The 16,794-nt window shown below is 36.6% G+C and overlaps 1 protein-coding gene across 1 annotated transcript; it reads right to left on the reverse strand.

Moving 5' to 3' along the window:
- Positions 1–857: 857 nt before the first annotated feature.
- SACS (sacsin molecular chaperone) lies at positions 858–16,788 on the reverse strand. The gene is made up of 2 exons (XM_009696981.1): positions 16,718–16,788; positions 858–12,656 (listed from the first exon to the last, which is right to left on the reverse strand). Exon 2 carries the CDS (start codon positions 12,589–12,591, stop codon positions 1,093–1,095), a length of 11,499 nt encoding a protein of 3,832 aa, XP_009695283.1. The 5' UTR covers positions 12,592–12,656; positions 16,718–16,788; the 3' UTR covers positions 858–1,092.
- Positions 16,789–16,794: the final 6 nt, after the last annotated feature.

The raw sequence follows: 16,794 nt of genomic DNA on the forward strand, positions 1-16,794 counted from the left end.
AAAATTAGACTTCTCTAGGGCTACAGTGAACAACAAAATAAAAAGAGCATTACATTGCAGCACCTTTAAACATGTAACGAAAAACAGTGCTCAGCATACACCAAAAATGGGTTACTGAATTGTACTATTATCAGTGTTTGTGGAAAAAATATATATATATGTACACATGCAAAGGCACACACGTAGGGAAAAAAAAAAAGAAACTCAAGCATTGAAGCATTGAGACGTCTGAAAACGGAGGTTTTGTGTTCAAAAAAAAAGTCATAAACCACCATATAATAATGTTCACCAATTTTATATCATCCACATGCATTTTTCATTAAACAAAAGATGACAGGCTCTAGAAAAAAGTAAATTAAATAATTATTTTATAATAAAGTAAATGCAATCAATGCATGACATGAAGTTGCATGTTAAATCAAGTATCATTATTCAGCATTAAAATAACCGTACCGGTTCACAGGTACTAAACCATCCTTTAAATGTTCATAATGTGATGCCGCAGCAAATTTATAATCAGATCCAGCTGATAAGAGTATTACTATGAGTGACACGAATGTCCACAGAACACAAAAGAATACAGAAATGCTTTGGAGCAATACCTCCAAAGTTATTTTAATCTCCATCCCATCTCCCATTTCATCGTATGTCCAGTCTTAAGGTTAGTACATTGAAAACTGACATTACCATTTCAGAAACATTTTATTAAATGAAACAAAATCTAATCAGGAATTATAATTACAGGCTTTATCTAACAGAAAGCTAAGCTTTGGTTATATAAAGTGCAGTTCAATAATATGCCAATTAATCACAATATCACAGCTAATTTTTGCAGCTTGGTTTCCTTGCAAATTTTTAAAAATACTCATGTTTTACAGTTTGCTTATACAGCAGGCTCAGTTTAAAAAAATCCCGTTTAAATAAATTTCAATTCTAAGTACTTCAGTACCATCTTTTCTGCACTATGCTTCTAAACTGCTTGGCAACGTGTAACCTCTGGGATGTTCAGTAATCTGCACAATCGCATTTGTATCCTGTCACATGAAATACCTAAGCTCTTGACAAAACAGTTCCCTAACCTCTTCAAATTGCTTATACTTTTTGTTGTATAAAATTTTCAAGTTTTATTATGATACAAGCAGTACATTCCATCACCCTCATAGCAATTTCTGAAGTAAACCTATCATTGGGAATCTGTGGAAAAGGAAGTAAGTCAGGATACCTAGTTTTTAAGCTATCTACTCCATAAGCTTCCAATGTCTGAACATCATTTGTAAGCCCTTCAAGTTGCTGACTATACTCCTCTATTTTTTGTGCAAGGGCTGCTGGTTTTACATCTTTGTCTGATTTGCCCTTCACAGCGTAGTCAGCTGCGATCAAGGCTAGTTTTGTAGAAAGGTAGCATTTAAAGCATACCCATTCATTGGCATTTTTATGAAGATCATTTCTTGCAGCTGAAAAGTTAGCTCGGGCTTGTCTAAGCCATCGACGTGCCTCTACAGGATTGCCAACAGACCTGAATGTAGGTGGGACGAAAAAGCGTTGCGAGTAAGACGACCCAGTGGAAGATGGGCACTTCTCTTTATGCTGTTGCCTTTCAGATTTGTGGCTTGTTGCTTCTTGATTCCATGAAGTATAAAATCTCTGAAACGAAAATTTATCTGACTGAAATCGAGAAGCAGAGGATGAAAATGGTCTTCTTGAGGCTCTGTCCATATTTTGATCCATAAAGGCTTGCTTTTCTAGCCTGTTAATCTCATTCTGTAAATGTTTGAAAACTTCATTAGCTATATCAAGATTCTCTGCATTTTTATCTGGATGCCATTTAAGGTACAGCCTCCTAATAATCTTTTTTCGTTCAGATTCTGGAAGCTTCCAAGCCTGTTCAATCACAGATGTCACCTCTCTTAATATTTCTGGCAATGAGCTTGACTTTATCTTTTTTGGAGAGTGATGTTTTGAGGACATTGTTTTGTGGCTCTCTCTACCAGTGAAGAGAGGTGGAATTGTCCTCGGTCCATGTGCTGGAAATTCTGTAGGACTGGTTGGGGTAGAAGGTGTGCTATCCCTGCTTTGAGAACTTTCCTCTGGTCTTGAAAATTTGTACAAGTCAAGAGAGCTCACTATTTTATATTCACTATATCCAATATCAATCTGGTAAATCTTCCCTAGAAAACTAGGACTTTCATCATCTTCTCTTTCTACTTCTTGTACAATGATTGCATAGGTATAAGTTGGTTGATATGATCCATATATATCACCACCTTCGGCATCAACAAGGTAACCGACATATTCACCAGGATAAAATACATTCATTGGATCCATAAGAAGTGTATAGTGAATTTCAGCTGGTATAGGAGTGCCAGGTGTTGGTAGTTCAAGTTTTGATGGCTCAGAAGAGTCATACTTCACTCCTAAACTGTCAAGCTTCTCACCGATCCGGTAAATATCATTACAACCCAGCATGGCAATTAAATACGAGGTATCAGAAATCAGGTTGTCAGTTGCAGATTTTAAGGTCATTGCTAATGCTAACAGGAAATTTATGTCTTTGCTGTCGGAATGCTGTATGTAAAGCAATATTACGGCATTTCCATACCTCTTCAGGAAAGCAAATGTTTCACTTTTGCTGTGGGGAATAGGAGCAAAACCTTTAACTCTTAATGTTGTTTGCAACTTCTCAAAACAGGAAACTTTCAAACCTTCTCGCAAAGCTTTGCAAAGTCTTACTGCTTTTTCTTCATTAGCTAAAAAAGCATTGTCATTTTCGTGCTTCATAATCCTAATGAGTCCTGTGATGAATTGTTCTGAAGACAACAGTAACTGTAACCTTCCCTGCAAAGAACATAATGCTCCAAACTGACAAATTTTGGGCGACTCTTCATCCAACTGTTCTTCAAGAATACTGCTAAGTAAGCGAGGCCTCAGTTTCTGAGGAAATAACATTATCAATTTGGTGTGAAAACCATGGTCTTTGCCTAAATAACACTGGCTAAGATCAACAAGCATTTGCACACCAATGTTACCTTGGATTCTGGTTTTGTAGTGGGGTGCATCATCAAAAACTAAGATACTAGACTTTACCAACCTACCATCTTGACTGGGAAGGTAAAGGGCAAAATCCCTCATATTCTCAAGGTCATTCCTAACCTTGACAGAATCATTCTGAAGACTTTTGAACAGGCCAGAAACTACTCTTTTAACTGTGCGCATTTCATTAGGATCCAATTGCTTTCCTTCTGAGTTCTTGAATATCCGACCTAGAACCTCAACATACTGCTTGGTTGAAATAATATCTTCAGTACCCAAATGTTTAAATAACTGATGGAAAGTACCAAGTTCTAAAGGAAGTTTGTAAAGATAAGGTTTAAAATCAGATTCATACTCAAGGTTTATTACCACCTCTTCAGGCTTAAGGAGCTTCCAACCTTCTTCTACCATTACAAAAGAAACTCCTCGAAGCTGAAAGCGGAATTCCCTTTTCTCTGTACTAAGAAACTCATAAACGCTTCTTAGGACCTTGGCCCTAGTTTTCACCATGTCCTCATCTAAAGTTGTTATATTGCATATATTCCTGCAGTTATTGATAACTTTGTCCAGGGGAGGGTCCAAATTAACATTCAGCATAGTTAAAACTTGCTCAAGTTGCTCTTGCGCACCAAGACTACTTCCCTCTTGCTCTTTGATGTTTAAAGGTGTTGCTTTCTCAGGAAGAATGGGACACGAAGTCCACAGCAACTGCAACGCATCAGTCTGTCTGAATTTAGGATTCACCTGTGCCCCATTGAATCGTATAAGAGGAAGTGTCCCGTTAACTTCTTGATACTGAGGATGAAATCTAACAAATTCTGCTGGAGCTCGTTCAGGGCACAGAAAAGGAATTAATGACAATTCTTTCAGAAAATTTCCTGACAAAAGGTCAGTTCTTTCTTGAAATATGTGATGAAGGAGGACATCGACAGTATTCTGTAGTGTTTCTTTAGACCAGTTTTCTGTATTTGCACGCATGCTGATCTCCTTAGCAAACTGTAATAACTGTTGCTGTGAAATGATGAATTTCAATCCAATATGTCGTAGAAAAGTTACCCATGATGGAAGGAATGCAGCTTGATTTTTCGGTTTTGTAAGTTGTTCTAGTTTCTTAAAAAAATCTTGAGGTATAAAGAATTTTTCAGGAAGCATAACTTCAAAGACTTTTACAGTCCTGTCATAAAAATATTTTGCAGGTTTTAATCTATTGCTCGCATCATGAATGATCAAAATGCTTTCAAGCTTTTCAAACAGCTGTTCTTTAATTTCTGAAGTTTCTTCAATGCTAGTTAGCCTATTCTTTAAGTAGATCAAGTGTTCTAACTTTGCATCATAAGACAGACTTTCAATTTTTGGCAAAAGATGTTTCAAGTACACTTCAAGATCATCCACAGAGACACAGCCAAGCACAGTATACAAATCTTTCAAATGAACCTTCTCTTCAAGAAAAGCTGATGAAGTCGACTGTGTCCATCTGTCTACTTCTACCGATGGGATGCTTTTTGTGAGGACGTAACACATCCCATATTTTGAAATGCTGATGTATCGGCCACTGATCGATTTGTAACATGGAAGAGACTTTAAAATTTTAATGTCATCCTGAGATGTCAAATGACATAAATTGCAATTGAAGTACATTAAGAGAGCCTCAAAGTCACTTTCTGCTAACTTTTCAGTCCTAAAAGTTGATGTCTGTAACATATATTGTATGGCTTTCAGAATGCTTGAGGGATTATCTATATTTGCTGTACATCCTGACAACAAAGGCACTAAAGCGCTGTCTTTGGAGCAAATTTTGTTCAATGCCAGCTGAATACAGCCTGTTTTCATTAAAGCATGAAAGACTTTATCACTCTGCGCATTTGGAAAGACAGCTATATGCATAATGCTGAGGGGCAGCAAAACATCACACTCTGGCACGACAAGATGATTAGCTGAGACAGTAAACCTTACACCTGGGAGCAAAGTCCAGTCCTTCAAAGTTTCAACAACATCATCAAATTTTGCTTGCCTATCTTCTTGCTCTTCCTTAATATTTATAGACTCACTAATAAAATGCCAGGCATTTTTAAGCCAAGATTCACTTGCGAAGTTTTCCTTCCATTTCATACAATTTCTAGTTTTATATTCTCTAGGCAACACAGATGATAACAATTCAGCAAAACTTCTGATATCAAAAACTTTTGCTACTTCACTGCTAAGTAAAATACTGTTGTATCTCAAATACAATGTGTTCATAAAGAGATCCTTGCGAGATGGAATCAGTTCATGGTATGTTGTTAAGAACTTTGGTCGCTTTGAGTCAAAAATTTGCAAAACATTGTCTAGAGTAATAAGGAGCGGCAAGCCCTCAATTTGGATTTCATTTTCTTCTGCATCTTTAAAACAGTAGTCAACAAGAAGTTTGAGACTATGGAAGAGTTTCAAATTTGTCTGCTGAAGACGACAGGGTAACTTTCCAATGTGGCAATTAGAGTCTGGAAAAGAAAACGTCATCAAAAATAATCGGACATCAGCAGGTGTCACATAGGTGACAGGAATATCTGCATCTACCAAACAGTGGTAAAGATTTGCAGTTTCATCACAGTTATATACCAAATTAAATCCAATTTCTAAGAGTAAATGCTTGAGTCTGTAAACATTTTCAGCCACAGTCTTCCGTGTTGTGATGTTGTATTCCGTATTTTTGAGATGCTGCAATTCATCTTGTAGTAAATTGTCAAAGAATGGCCTGCCTTTGTTCACGGTAGACATGTTAACCCATGTGATGATAACAGCAGAATGCAAATCAGAACCATCAATATTTGGAGCCCGCATAACAGGTAAAAGACGCTTCAAATCTTCATAAATGCAACTGTAAACTGCTTTCACTAAACAATACCAATCCGGCTGAATATCAATTCTATTAACTGGAAAAAAGGATAAAAATTTTTTTAAAGTGTCTTTCACAACATGAATAGGTGTGTTTTGCAGCACCGATACTGTAGGATCAGTGCCTGGAAAGTACCGTTTCTTCAGCTGAATCAGCAGTTCAACATAGGCCGGTGCTATCAGCGCTGTCATTAGGCTACTATTCCAGTCACTTCTTACTCCAACACCATTATCATCACGCCACAGATTTCTTCTTGCAGAATCCAGAGCAAAGTGTCCATTCACATGAAAAGGTAATCCAGTTTCTAATGATAACGGCAAGAAACAGAAAGCTCTGTGGGGTTTTTTGTAATTGTGAGTAATGCAAGCTGCTACCCCACCACGTGGAAAAAGAGTAATGTCCTCATTCTTGTGGGCTGAAACCACACTTTTGGATACCTTTTCCATGGCGGAAAAGCCTGACCTGTTACAAATTAACCAAGTTGTAAGATTTCCTTCAGAGTCTTCAGTATCCATTGTGTAAGTAATCTGTTGCACAGGTATTTCACTTAGCTGCTTTTTTTTAGTTACACTGTCAATTACAGATGCATGGAATTGCTTTCGTTTCAGTCTGTCTCCATCAGTGATTTTGCCTTGTACAGAATACAATACATTCAGTGCTCCTGTTGTTTTTTCTATCTCACAAATAGAAATTTTTTCCATATGGTTCAAAAACATTAAGAGTTCTGCTCCATCTGTACGCAGCTTATCTAAAAGATTTTGGACCATTCTATCTGAGCAGGGAACTGAGGAAATTTCTGATACTTTTGCCATTTCTCCATTTCGAAGAGGAAACCTAAACATTGTGCAATTATCCAGTTTAAAGTGATTTCCTAAGTAGAGGTCCAGTACATCCGAGAACTGTGTTCTGAAATCTGCATCTAAATCTCTAAACATGCGTCCAGGACTTGTTGATGTTGAACCCGGTGCATATCTAGCATGAGGATCAAAAATACAAAGTATATCATTGCCAGATATGAAAGAAGGGCAATCCGTAATATGATAGACAGAATTGAAACCTATACCATATTGTCCAGTTTTACAGGGATTTCCTACTTTTGTACCTTTTCCAAGGTTCTGAATTCCTCGAATATCATCTTCTGTAAAAGGCTGATTGTTGTAAACACACAGTGCTGGTCCTTGAAGCGGTGCCCATTTCTCATCAAATATTCTATCAGCTGGATGCTGTCTAGGATCAAACACAAAACAGATCTCTGTAGCTTTTGCATCATCTGCATTCTGAAGGAGCTCTTTTAGCATTTCTTTCTCTGAAGGGTAGGCATTAAGAATGCTTTTAATTCTACTCGTCAGTTTTTCTTTCTGTCCAAATTCTGTTCCAAGGGTAGTAAAACAGATATTGGATGCATATCTTTCTAAAGCTTTATGGCGTTTTGGTATTGCTCCAAGCTTTACTGCAACTTCTCTTGGAATATCGCCATGACAATACTTAACAGTTGTGTCTCTAACTTTAATCCATGGACAGTCATTGTAACACAAAGATTTTGCAGGGAGAAGTGCAAGATGAGTATCAGGTAACAAGATCTCGCCATACTTTTTCTCACAAAATTCCTGCTTCTTCTCTCTAATAAGGCCCCATATTCCTTCACTAATTAGTCTCCTGCAAAGCTGAAAGTTGTCTTCTGTTAGTTGTTTGGTCCCTCTTTCCTGATTTATTAACTCCAGAACTACAGCAAAATCTTCAACTGTAAAAGCCTGTCTTACACCTACACTTTCAAATAGCTCACGGAAACTATTTTTATATTTATTAGGCAACTGATAGAGATAGGGTGCTGCTTCAAAATTCAAATGAAAAGACACTTTTGTTGGATCAACATACACATTCTCAACCAGAATAAAACTGCAGTTTGTCAGTTGTTCAATTATCATAGCTTTTGTTGATTCATTCTGTAACATTGCTTCATGTAGATATTTGTAACAAGCATTAGTGATATTTTCTTGATATAACGTGATTCCGTCAAATGACTTTGCAACTTCTTCTAACTGATTTATGACCAAATTAACAGCTGGTTTCTTCAGTAAACCCAAAAATTCTTTGACAGCTAATGACAAAGCACCACAACCTTTAAAGGAGTGGGAATTTTCATTAAGAACTGGTTGTATTAGGCAAACTATATCTTGATGATCAGCAGTGAAAAGATCAGTTGCTGGAAACATTGCTTCAGGCTGAAAATCACTGCCTTTCCAGTGCAGTGAGAAGCCTGCTGGTTTGCTGAGGAAAGGAAGGAAAGGGATGGTTTGACATTTTGCAGCAAATTCTTTAGCTCTAGGGTCCCTAGATTTTAGTTTTTCATCAATAAGGTTCAATATAATACTGCTTCTGAGACAAGCTGCAGCATGATCAATCTTGTTAATTTCAGCTACTGACTCTACACGTTCTAGCAGGTCTTCCCATAAAATATCATCTTTAGCCATTCCCAACTGAACAAGTTTAACCAAAATAACTGGGTTAAGATAATCCTGAGTGGTGCCATAAGGAAATCTTCCATCTTCAGCATCATATAACTTTGCAACTCTTCCTTCAGGATGGATCAGTCTTGATGGTGTAACTAATGGATGTCCATCCAATGAACAGGGAATACATGGAGTAACACGAAGAATTCCTGAGAACTCCTCAACTTTTTCATTGAGAACATAACGCATCAAAGGATCACGCAGCTCCGCATCAATCTCCTGAACATTAGGGAAAAATACCTCAGAAAAGAACTGTTTCTCAGAGAAAGTGTTCTCCAATAATATGTGTTTGCATCCTGCTTCTTCAAATCCTGTCTTTACCCAGGATGGGAGATCTACAGCACATAGATTTTTGGAATCAGTTTTTTTAAGGTACTTCAGAAAGATCTTAAAGGCTGACGGTCCAACATCTGGTCGTTTCAGTATAGAGTCATCTAAAAACCTTACATTCTTCATGGAAACCCAAGAGAAACCATCAGAAAACACTTTGATCCCTTCTTTGCTTTTCATATGAGCTATGTCTTCATAAAACCCTTGACAAATAACAGAAAAATCATCATGAACTGAATCGGGATCTGGCCACACTGCACAGTAACTGTAGTCAACTAGCTCACCGTTGATTGCCATGTCACGTAGAACACAAAGTGCTTCTATGTAGGCTTTTACAATAACATGCCTCATGAATACTGTATTCCATCTTCCTTTTGTGTCTGTTTTCCAGATCTCTTTCCGATTTGAAGTAACTGCAAAGCAGCCATTTATATGAAGAGGTAAGCCTGTTTTTATTCGTAGAGGTAAATAGCAGAATACTTCACCTATGGTGTTGCAATTAGGTTTCACAATCCACTTTTGATCCTGGGTTTCAGACAGCAACACTCCTACGCCACCACAGGGAACAAGACCTAGCCTTCGTCCACTTTCATGCAATGAAAATCTTAAAGCATCGCCAATGTCCATGCAAGAACATATAAGCCATGTTGTCGAATCTACTGTTTTCTGTGGCAATTCATCAGCTGATCTTTTTATCTGTCCTGATTTAGCCATTTCAAAGAAAGAAGCTGGGTCATCTTCTGTACCTCTGAAAAGTGGAGACTGTAAATCAGCGATCCGCCTAAATACATGGTGGAATTCTTCTACTACTATCTGTAAGATACATGAGGACTTTGGTGTTTCGGTGGGAAGTTTCTTATTACTACTGCTGCTGCAGACCTTCATGAGTTTAGCTGCTTCCTTTAAAACACTTACATTTGGTGCAGTCAAGGCTTTGGAAGAACACAGATTTTTTTTGATAGTGACAACATCTTGTGCCACCCCGGGATCATCTGCCTCAATTTTCAAGTATTTCAAAACCATTGAATTTACACTCTGAGCAAATATTATCAGTCTGTGACCACAAATGCTAAATTCATCCACAAGAGAGTAAATGTCTGCTGTATTGTAACATGCACTGCTGACTTCACTCACCTTAGCTTCCTGCTGAGTTCTAAAGGACAGCCTGAAGAGCGTTCCTTTGTAGCTGTAAGGAGATTCTACAGTCAGTGGTAGTTGGCAACCAAAAACTCCTATAAATGGCTTAAACTGATTGGGAAATTTTCGCAGCCTCTTCTGTTGTTTACTCCAGTTGATTTTGATCCCAGGGTTAGATTTATCTCTAATATGCTTACTGATATGGTTAACATTTGGATCAAACATAATCATGAACTCCCGGCTCAAAATAATAGGAACATCGGTGATATGATAAACAGAATTGAATCCTAGTCCAAATTTTCCTACTTTGTCAACTTCACTCCTTTTTAAAGACTCTCCTAATCGAGTTATATTTAGGAAATCAGAGTCAGAAAATTCAGAATTATTGAATGACCACAAAGCTGGACCATGACATGCTGCCATTCCTGGATCCAGAAGATTCTCTCTTATGTCCATATTTCTTCTCATGTCAATCAGGAAATTACATTCCGTAGCATTAGCATCATCAGCATTCTGAAGAAGTTCTTTAAAGATATCTGAAATGGAAGGGTACTCTTCCAAAATGTTTTTAATTCTTACAGTCAGAGGCTCTCTTTGCCCAGATTGCTCAAATCCCATATTTTCTGGATTAATCAATCTTGTGCTAAGGCATGGGACATTTAACCACTCAGCGGTTTTCATTGGTATGTCTTCATGCACCAAAATTATTGGTTCAACAGAATCTTCAAGCAAATCGTTTAAGTCATCAACTTTGATATCACAGTAACAGCACTCATGAATTGGCCTCATTGCAAGTTTATAAGGAAGTTTGCCACTGTATAGTGGCATGGGTGTATGCAGACTTGCAGGAATCTGATTGCTGTACAGCCATCTTATGATGCTCAACATAATGTGAAGATTTTGTTTACTCTCTTGTTCCGACAGAGACTGCTCACTTTTTAGATATATTTTCTGAATGACCATAGAAACATGGTCTGGTGTTAACTGCTCAATTGAACCACAACATTTAAACAACTGGTGAAACTTCGCCATAGTTTTTGGCACATAATGTAGGTAAGGTTGGAGATCAAGATCAGGTACCGACTTTATTACTGCTTGCGTGAGGGAACAAAATGTTTTACCTGTCCAAACCCAGGGAAATTTCAGGGCTTTAAAAGCTTCTTTGCCTTCTTCTAGATGATCATGCATAAATCCATAAATCTCAAGCAAGATATGCTGAAATTGATAATAGTCCTCATCACTGAAGGTTTTAGAACTGTGCCAGTCGACCACCACCTTGAAATGTTTTAAGACTGCTTTTATGCTGGGTTTGGTGGCGATGCCAAGTGCTTTTTCTATATCCAACACCACATTTTCCACAAGAGGAACTGAGGAACCAACTAAAATTGCGTGAGATACATCACACATTTCCGGTGGCAAACACAGATTGCAGTGATCTCCTTTCCAAACTAAGGATCCTGGATAATTTGGAGGTCTTTCCTTACATGCAGGAATCCATTTTATTTTTTTCAGAGCAGCTTTTGTTTCAGATGAATGAAGCAGTGTATGGTTTTTGTTCAAAATCATCAAGAGGGTTCTAGCTTTTCTTAACAGTAAATCATGATTGGTGTTAGAGTTAGCATGCAAACTTTCAATTTTATTTGCCACTCTCATAATATCACTTTCCTCAAGATTGGCCTCATTTTTTAAGCCTATTTGTCTCAGAGAATGAAGAATATCTGAAGATGTAAATAAAACAGGGGGGAAGCAAATTTCCTCCTCAGCATAAAACAAATTTTGCAGAAGTTCTAGCTCAGGATCAAAGAGTTCATTTGCTGACATTATCTTTTCCTGTGAAATCTTAATAAACTTCAGTGATGTCAGCCAATCTATCACATCTGTATTCTCATTTTTCAGAAAGGTCAGATTTTCAAGAACCCACTGCATTATCTGTGTTGTTTCATCGTATGAATAAAAATCATTTCTTATGTCCTGTATAACAAACTTCAAGCAATCTGTGCTCTTTAGCTGTTCTATTTTCAACAGGTTAGCTAAGCGAATAGTAGCTTCATCACTGCTGTCAATTATTGGAAAAGAAAATCTTAGACCAGGAGGAATTTTGGCAGTATGGTGTAATACCTTACTACCTTTTAGTCCAGTAAAAACAGGGACACTTTCATCAGATGATTTTTCTATTTTTTTAAATATTAGCAATTCCTGAATAATCCTTCTCTCTTTTTCACTTGCATCGGTTAAACTAGCTAAGAATGCCCTAAGAGCATCTTTATGTGTTGACGGGAATGATGCGATCTGATTGCATAGTTTCTGTAAGGACATTTTTTCCATTATTTGTAAAACAGCACTTGGTAATGGTGGATGCACGTATTTTTTTATAAGTGGATGTTGGACAGAAACATCCAGCTTCTTAAGAACAACTCCACCAACTTTCTGAATAATATCAGCTAAATATTCTGGGAGCTGAGTCTCAGATTCGTCTTCCAGAATGATAGGTGATGGATTCCTAAATCTAACCAGTTCCACTGATGTTTGGTTTTCCTCCAGCAGTGTCTTGGGGATAAGCGGCATGTCATCAAACACACTCAAGTCATCAGAAAAATGTATATATAGGTTCTTCCAGACCATCTTAAACCAGGAAACTGATGGGTGATTTTTGTCTTCCAAACCTGGATACCACTGTACCACCATGTCTCTGCCAGGCCACACGCTATTCATAACTTCTTTAATGAGCCGGGCAAATCTTTCTGGGTTCAGAAGCTGCAGCTGAGTGCATGGCCTTCCTGAAATTACAGCAAAAGGGCGAAGCCATGAAAATCACAGAGCAGAGTTATATAACAAAATGCTTTTGGTTGTTGGGGGTTGGGGGGAGGGGAAAGAAAAAGGAAAAAAGGGAAAAAAAAAATCTAACTTGTTCCTTGCCTTTTCTTTTTATGGAAAAAACCTGTTTGTTAAATAGAACTGCAGATATCAGCTCCCCTTGCTTTTAGGAGTTAATTAAAAGCAAATACATTCCATATTAGTATAAAAATAAAAAGAAATTGAAAATTATCAGTATGTTATTGCATTTGTTAGTTTGACACAAGAGTTCTCAGGCACACATAGCAACTACACATCTACAATCAAAGTAGAAGCTTCAAACTTCTTTTTTCGTTTGGTTGATTCTTACACTATTTATTTGCTTAGCAGTAAATAAGAATCTACTCCATTATTTGTTTGACTGTAATCACAAAGACTGAAAGGGATTTGAAAGATTATTTATTAGATATAGTAAAGAGCAGCTCAGGTGCAGATCATCTTACGCTAAAACTGACAAGCAACAAAACTCAGTTGTGCAAGGAGTGCTGAAACTAAGTTTAGATGGATATGGTTTTCATTCTTATTATCAAAGCCTCCACTAAAAGAAAAGTATGTTAACACTCATGTCTTAATGATAATTAAGACAGCTTATACTTAAAAACTACAGAATGTCTGGGGGTAAGAAAGTAATACAGAATATGAAAATACCACTACCTCCCAAACGACATCAAAAACAGTGCCAGAAATGGAAGCAAGGCATCCATTTGAATTTCAGATCTTTCTTCCATCTAGATAGCACTGCCATTTCCTTAAAAGCAATAGTCCAATTAAAGGTATTATCTACTGTCCCAGCTCTGCTGGAAATAAGTAGTAAGACATCCTTCAGAAAAAAAAAAATTTTCCTTTCCCTTCATGTCTACAGAGCTATGCATTCTGTTAGTTCTACTGAACAGAAAACACAGGTAAACACAGCAGCCGTGTGAAAGTGAGAAATAGTTTCAGCAGTGGACCAGGAAGACAAGAATCTACTTAAAAGCTAAGCTTAAATCCCATGATTTGAGCATAGAACTTTAGAAATACTGTTTTAAAATCTATACACGTGATCTTAAAATACTGGAAATCTTCCTGCATAGGAATATATTTAAAAATATAGATATAAATCAATAAAAATATTGATCATTCCATGTAACATAACTACAAGGTTTTCTTCATCAATATGCATTTTCCCCCCAACTGTATTTAGAACTCTTTTCATAATTATCTTCAGTAGCTATCTTTTGGAAGCTCTATTTGGCAAGTTTTGTTTACAAGAAAGCTGGGGTAATGAGAATAGCTAATCACCAAATTCACACAAATATCAAGCTTCAGTCCAAACCAGTACATCTTCAGTTAATAACCATACCTGAAAATCCCCAGAGAAGCTGCTGGGCTAGAATATAATCAAATCCATTTTTAGAAAACATCACGTGAGTTATACATTAACACACTAAAAGCAGAAACTGTTATTAACTAGAAAAACACAGTGCACATTTTAGGAGAGAAAAAATAAGATCTGGTTGTCTTCGTACAACACAAAAAAACCTGCATCCCATCTTCTCAAAGAAATAACACAAGAAAGTTTCTATTAATGCAACTGTATCAGGAATCTCCCTAATATAATTTCTACAGCTATATAAGTAAAATTCCTGACAGGTAAGGCTTCAAAACCTGCCCCAAACCCCTCTAATACTCATGATTCATAATAACGTACAACTTCTATGGTACTGCATTTGTACTTTAGAATTATGCAAAATCTTAGCATGAAGAATAATTTATGAGGAGGTAGAATGAAAAGTAGGCTATTACAATCTTGCAAAGGATTATCTAAAAGTCCTTAAGCATTTCTAGAAGATTTAGAAGAATTGTCATATTCATTTACAAAAATACGTTCTTCTAATCTATGACAGGCATACTACCAACCAAGAACAAGTCCCTAGAACAATGTCGTTCAAAGAAACTGCCACAGGAAGAAGAGGGACAGAAGCAAGACCTTAAATGTGACCAAAAATATTCCCAGGAACTAAAAAGACTAGATAAGACTTTGTTGCAACTCAGAGACCAAGCCTAGAAGTGAAGGAATGTCCTAGAAGAACTCAGCAAGGGACTGCTTTATGAATATATAGGTTTTTTTCATTTTAGTCACCTCTGCTTTTTCTGTTTAAGATATATTCAAGCATATCGTCTGTCAAACCTGTATTTTGTTTTGGTTATTTTGCTCTGTTTTTTAATTTAAGCATGGTTTCAGACTGCTTTGTGACATTCACTTGGAGGAAATTGCCTAGGACAATACATCTCAAAAGTAAATTTAAGATATCATCACAAGGCACTAGCATTTTTCACAGCTAACATTTCTGCCTTCCATACAATCTTCCATCCATTAATCTCACTGTGGCTGTCTTGATCTCTATATATTGCTATTCTTTTAAAGTCTCAGCAATTACTACTAGAGTAAACAGTAGTTCTTTATGGTTCTATCCCAGATTAAGAATATTCACTGTTTGGATACACAATTTAAAGTGGTCACTATTTTCAACAGTTTATAGTCTGTATTAAAACAAAATAAATTAAAAACAGGATTGGGGGAAATTAACAGTTAAAAAAAAATTAAACCAAGCATATTCTACTGCAATAATAGACACAACACCCATCATATAACATGCCCATAAGGCTTTGACAATTCTGCTTTTTAGAACAAAGTTTTTCTTTATAGTAGTTTCAGACTTGCTGTTCTTCATATTCAATGAAAGTCCCAGCACTGAGTTCATATCTTCTATACAATTTATATTAAATATTTACATTTTGTGCAATAAATCACTCGCAAGTCTTTCAATCTTTTCACAGAAGCTTTGCCATACTCCAATAATTTATCATCTTGCCTCAGAATTATCTTATTTTTCTATTATTTTTGATAATGAAGCAATGATCAAACCATGGAGAAAGGTTTCCAACTGAACAGGAAGAATAGTAAACAGAGAACATATAAAGGATTGAAGAGGAAAAAAGGTCAGAACACAAGACTGAAGAAATAGAGACTGTGACTGAATGACTGAAGACCATGATACAGGGTATCAAGAAAGCAAATCAAGACTGATTTATAGTATTCTATGTCTGGTTCTAATGTCTTCAGTCTAAAAAAAGAATTCTGATGAATTGAGCAATTTAAAAAAACCAGAGAGACAAGAATCTTCTTCTGAAAAGCACATTTTCTAGACATTGAAGAACAGCTCACCATATACTCATACTATTTAAAAATAGTATGAAGAGTGACTTGTTTGCAAATCGTGTTTACATGAAAAGACTTCTGAGACTCAGACTTCAAATTTACCAACCAAATGCATAATGAAACACAAGAGTGCAAAGGTAAATATAGACAAACTCTGAGTAGAAAAGAGGCAAAAAAAATTAATTATGAAGGCAGTCAAATATAGAAGCATCTTATCTACAGATGTAGCAAACTTCTTCACCAAGTCTTTTGGTCAAGATTGGAAGTATTTCAGTAGGTCCACATTGTCACAACCATAAGCTATGAATTAAGATTCAGGAAACACTTGACGAAATTATATGACCTACAGGATGCTTGAGGCTAGATGCTTCAGCTCGTTTCATCTGCTTTTAAAAAAATGCACCAATGTGATCACTATGACATAGCTACTGCATATGCAAATACTACAAATGCAAAACAGAATTCAGACTGTCTTAAGTGGAGGAATACTATTTGAATAAAAATATTGAACCTTGAATACATGCTTTACTAAGTTGATATCTATTCTTTTATTGTAAATTTTCATCCTTCTTCCCTTGCCTTTTTGTTCATTTATAGCTTTCATCTGTGCCATTTCCAATTCAAACAATATAGTCTGTCGTATCTTAAATTCTTTTTAGATGACCAGCTTATTCACGTGAATTCAATTTCAAAAGAGACATTACTTTAAAGTTGGCTTTAGAACTAGTCTGTTCAACTATTAGAAATCTGTTTCACTGTATGAGAATACAAAAGACACATTACCTCGGCTTTTGGCAGCTTCTCGCAAAGCAGCTAGAACCTCAGGCTTCAGGTCATCAGAAAGTAACCTTCCTTCCAGG

Source organism: Cariama cristata, unplaced genomic scaffold (assembly GCF_000690535.1).
Source record: "Cariama cristata isolate BGI_N322 unplaced genomic scaffold, ASM69053v1 scaffold19313, whole genome shotgun sequence".
NCBI lineage: Eukaryota > Metazoa > Chordata > Aves > Cariamiformes > Cariamidae > Cariama > Cariama cristata.

Bases quoted from the DNA above. Each gene is read 5' to 3' on its own strand.
- SACS (XM_009696981.1), bottom strand. From the start codon at position 12,591: ATGAATAGCGTGTGGCCTGGCAGAGACATGGTGGTACAGTGGTATCCA.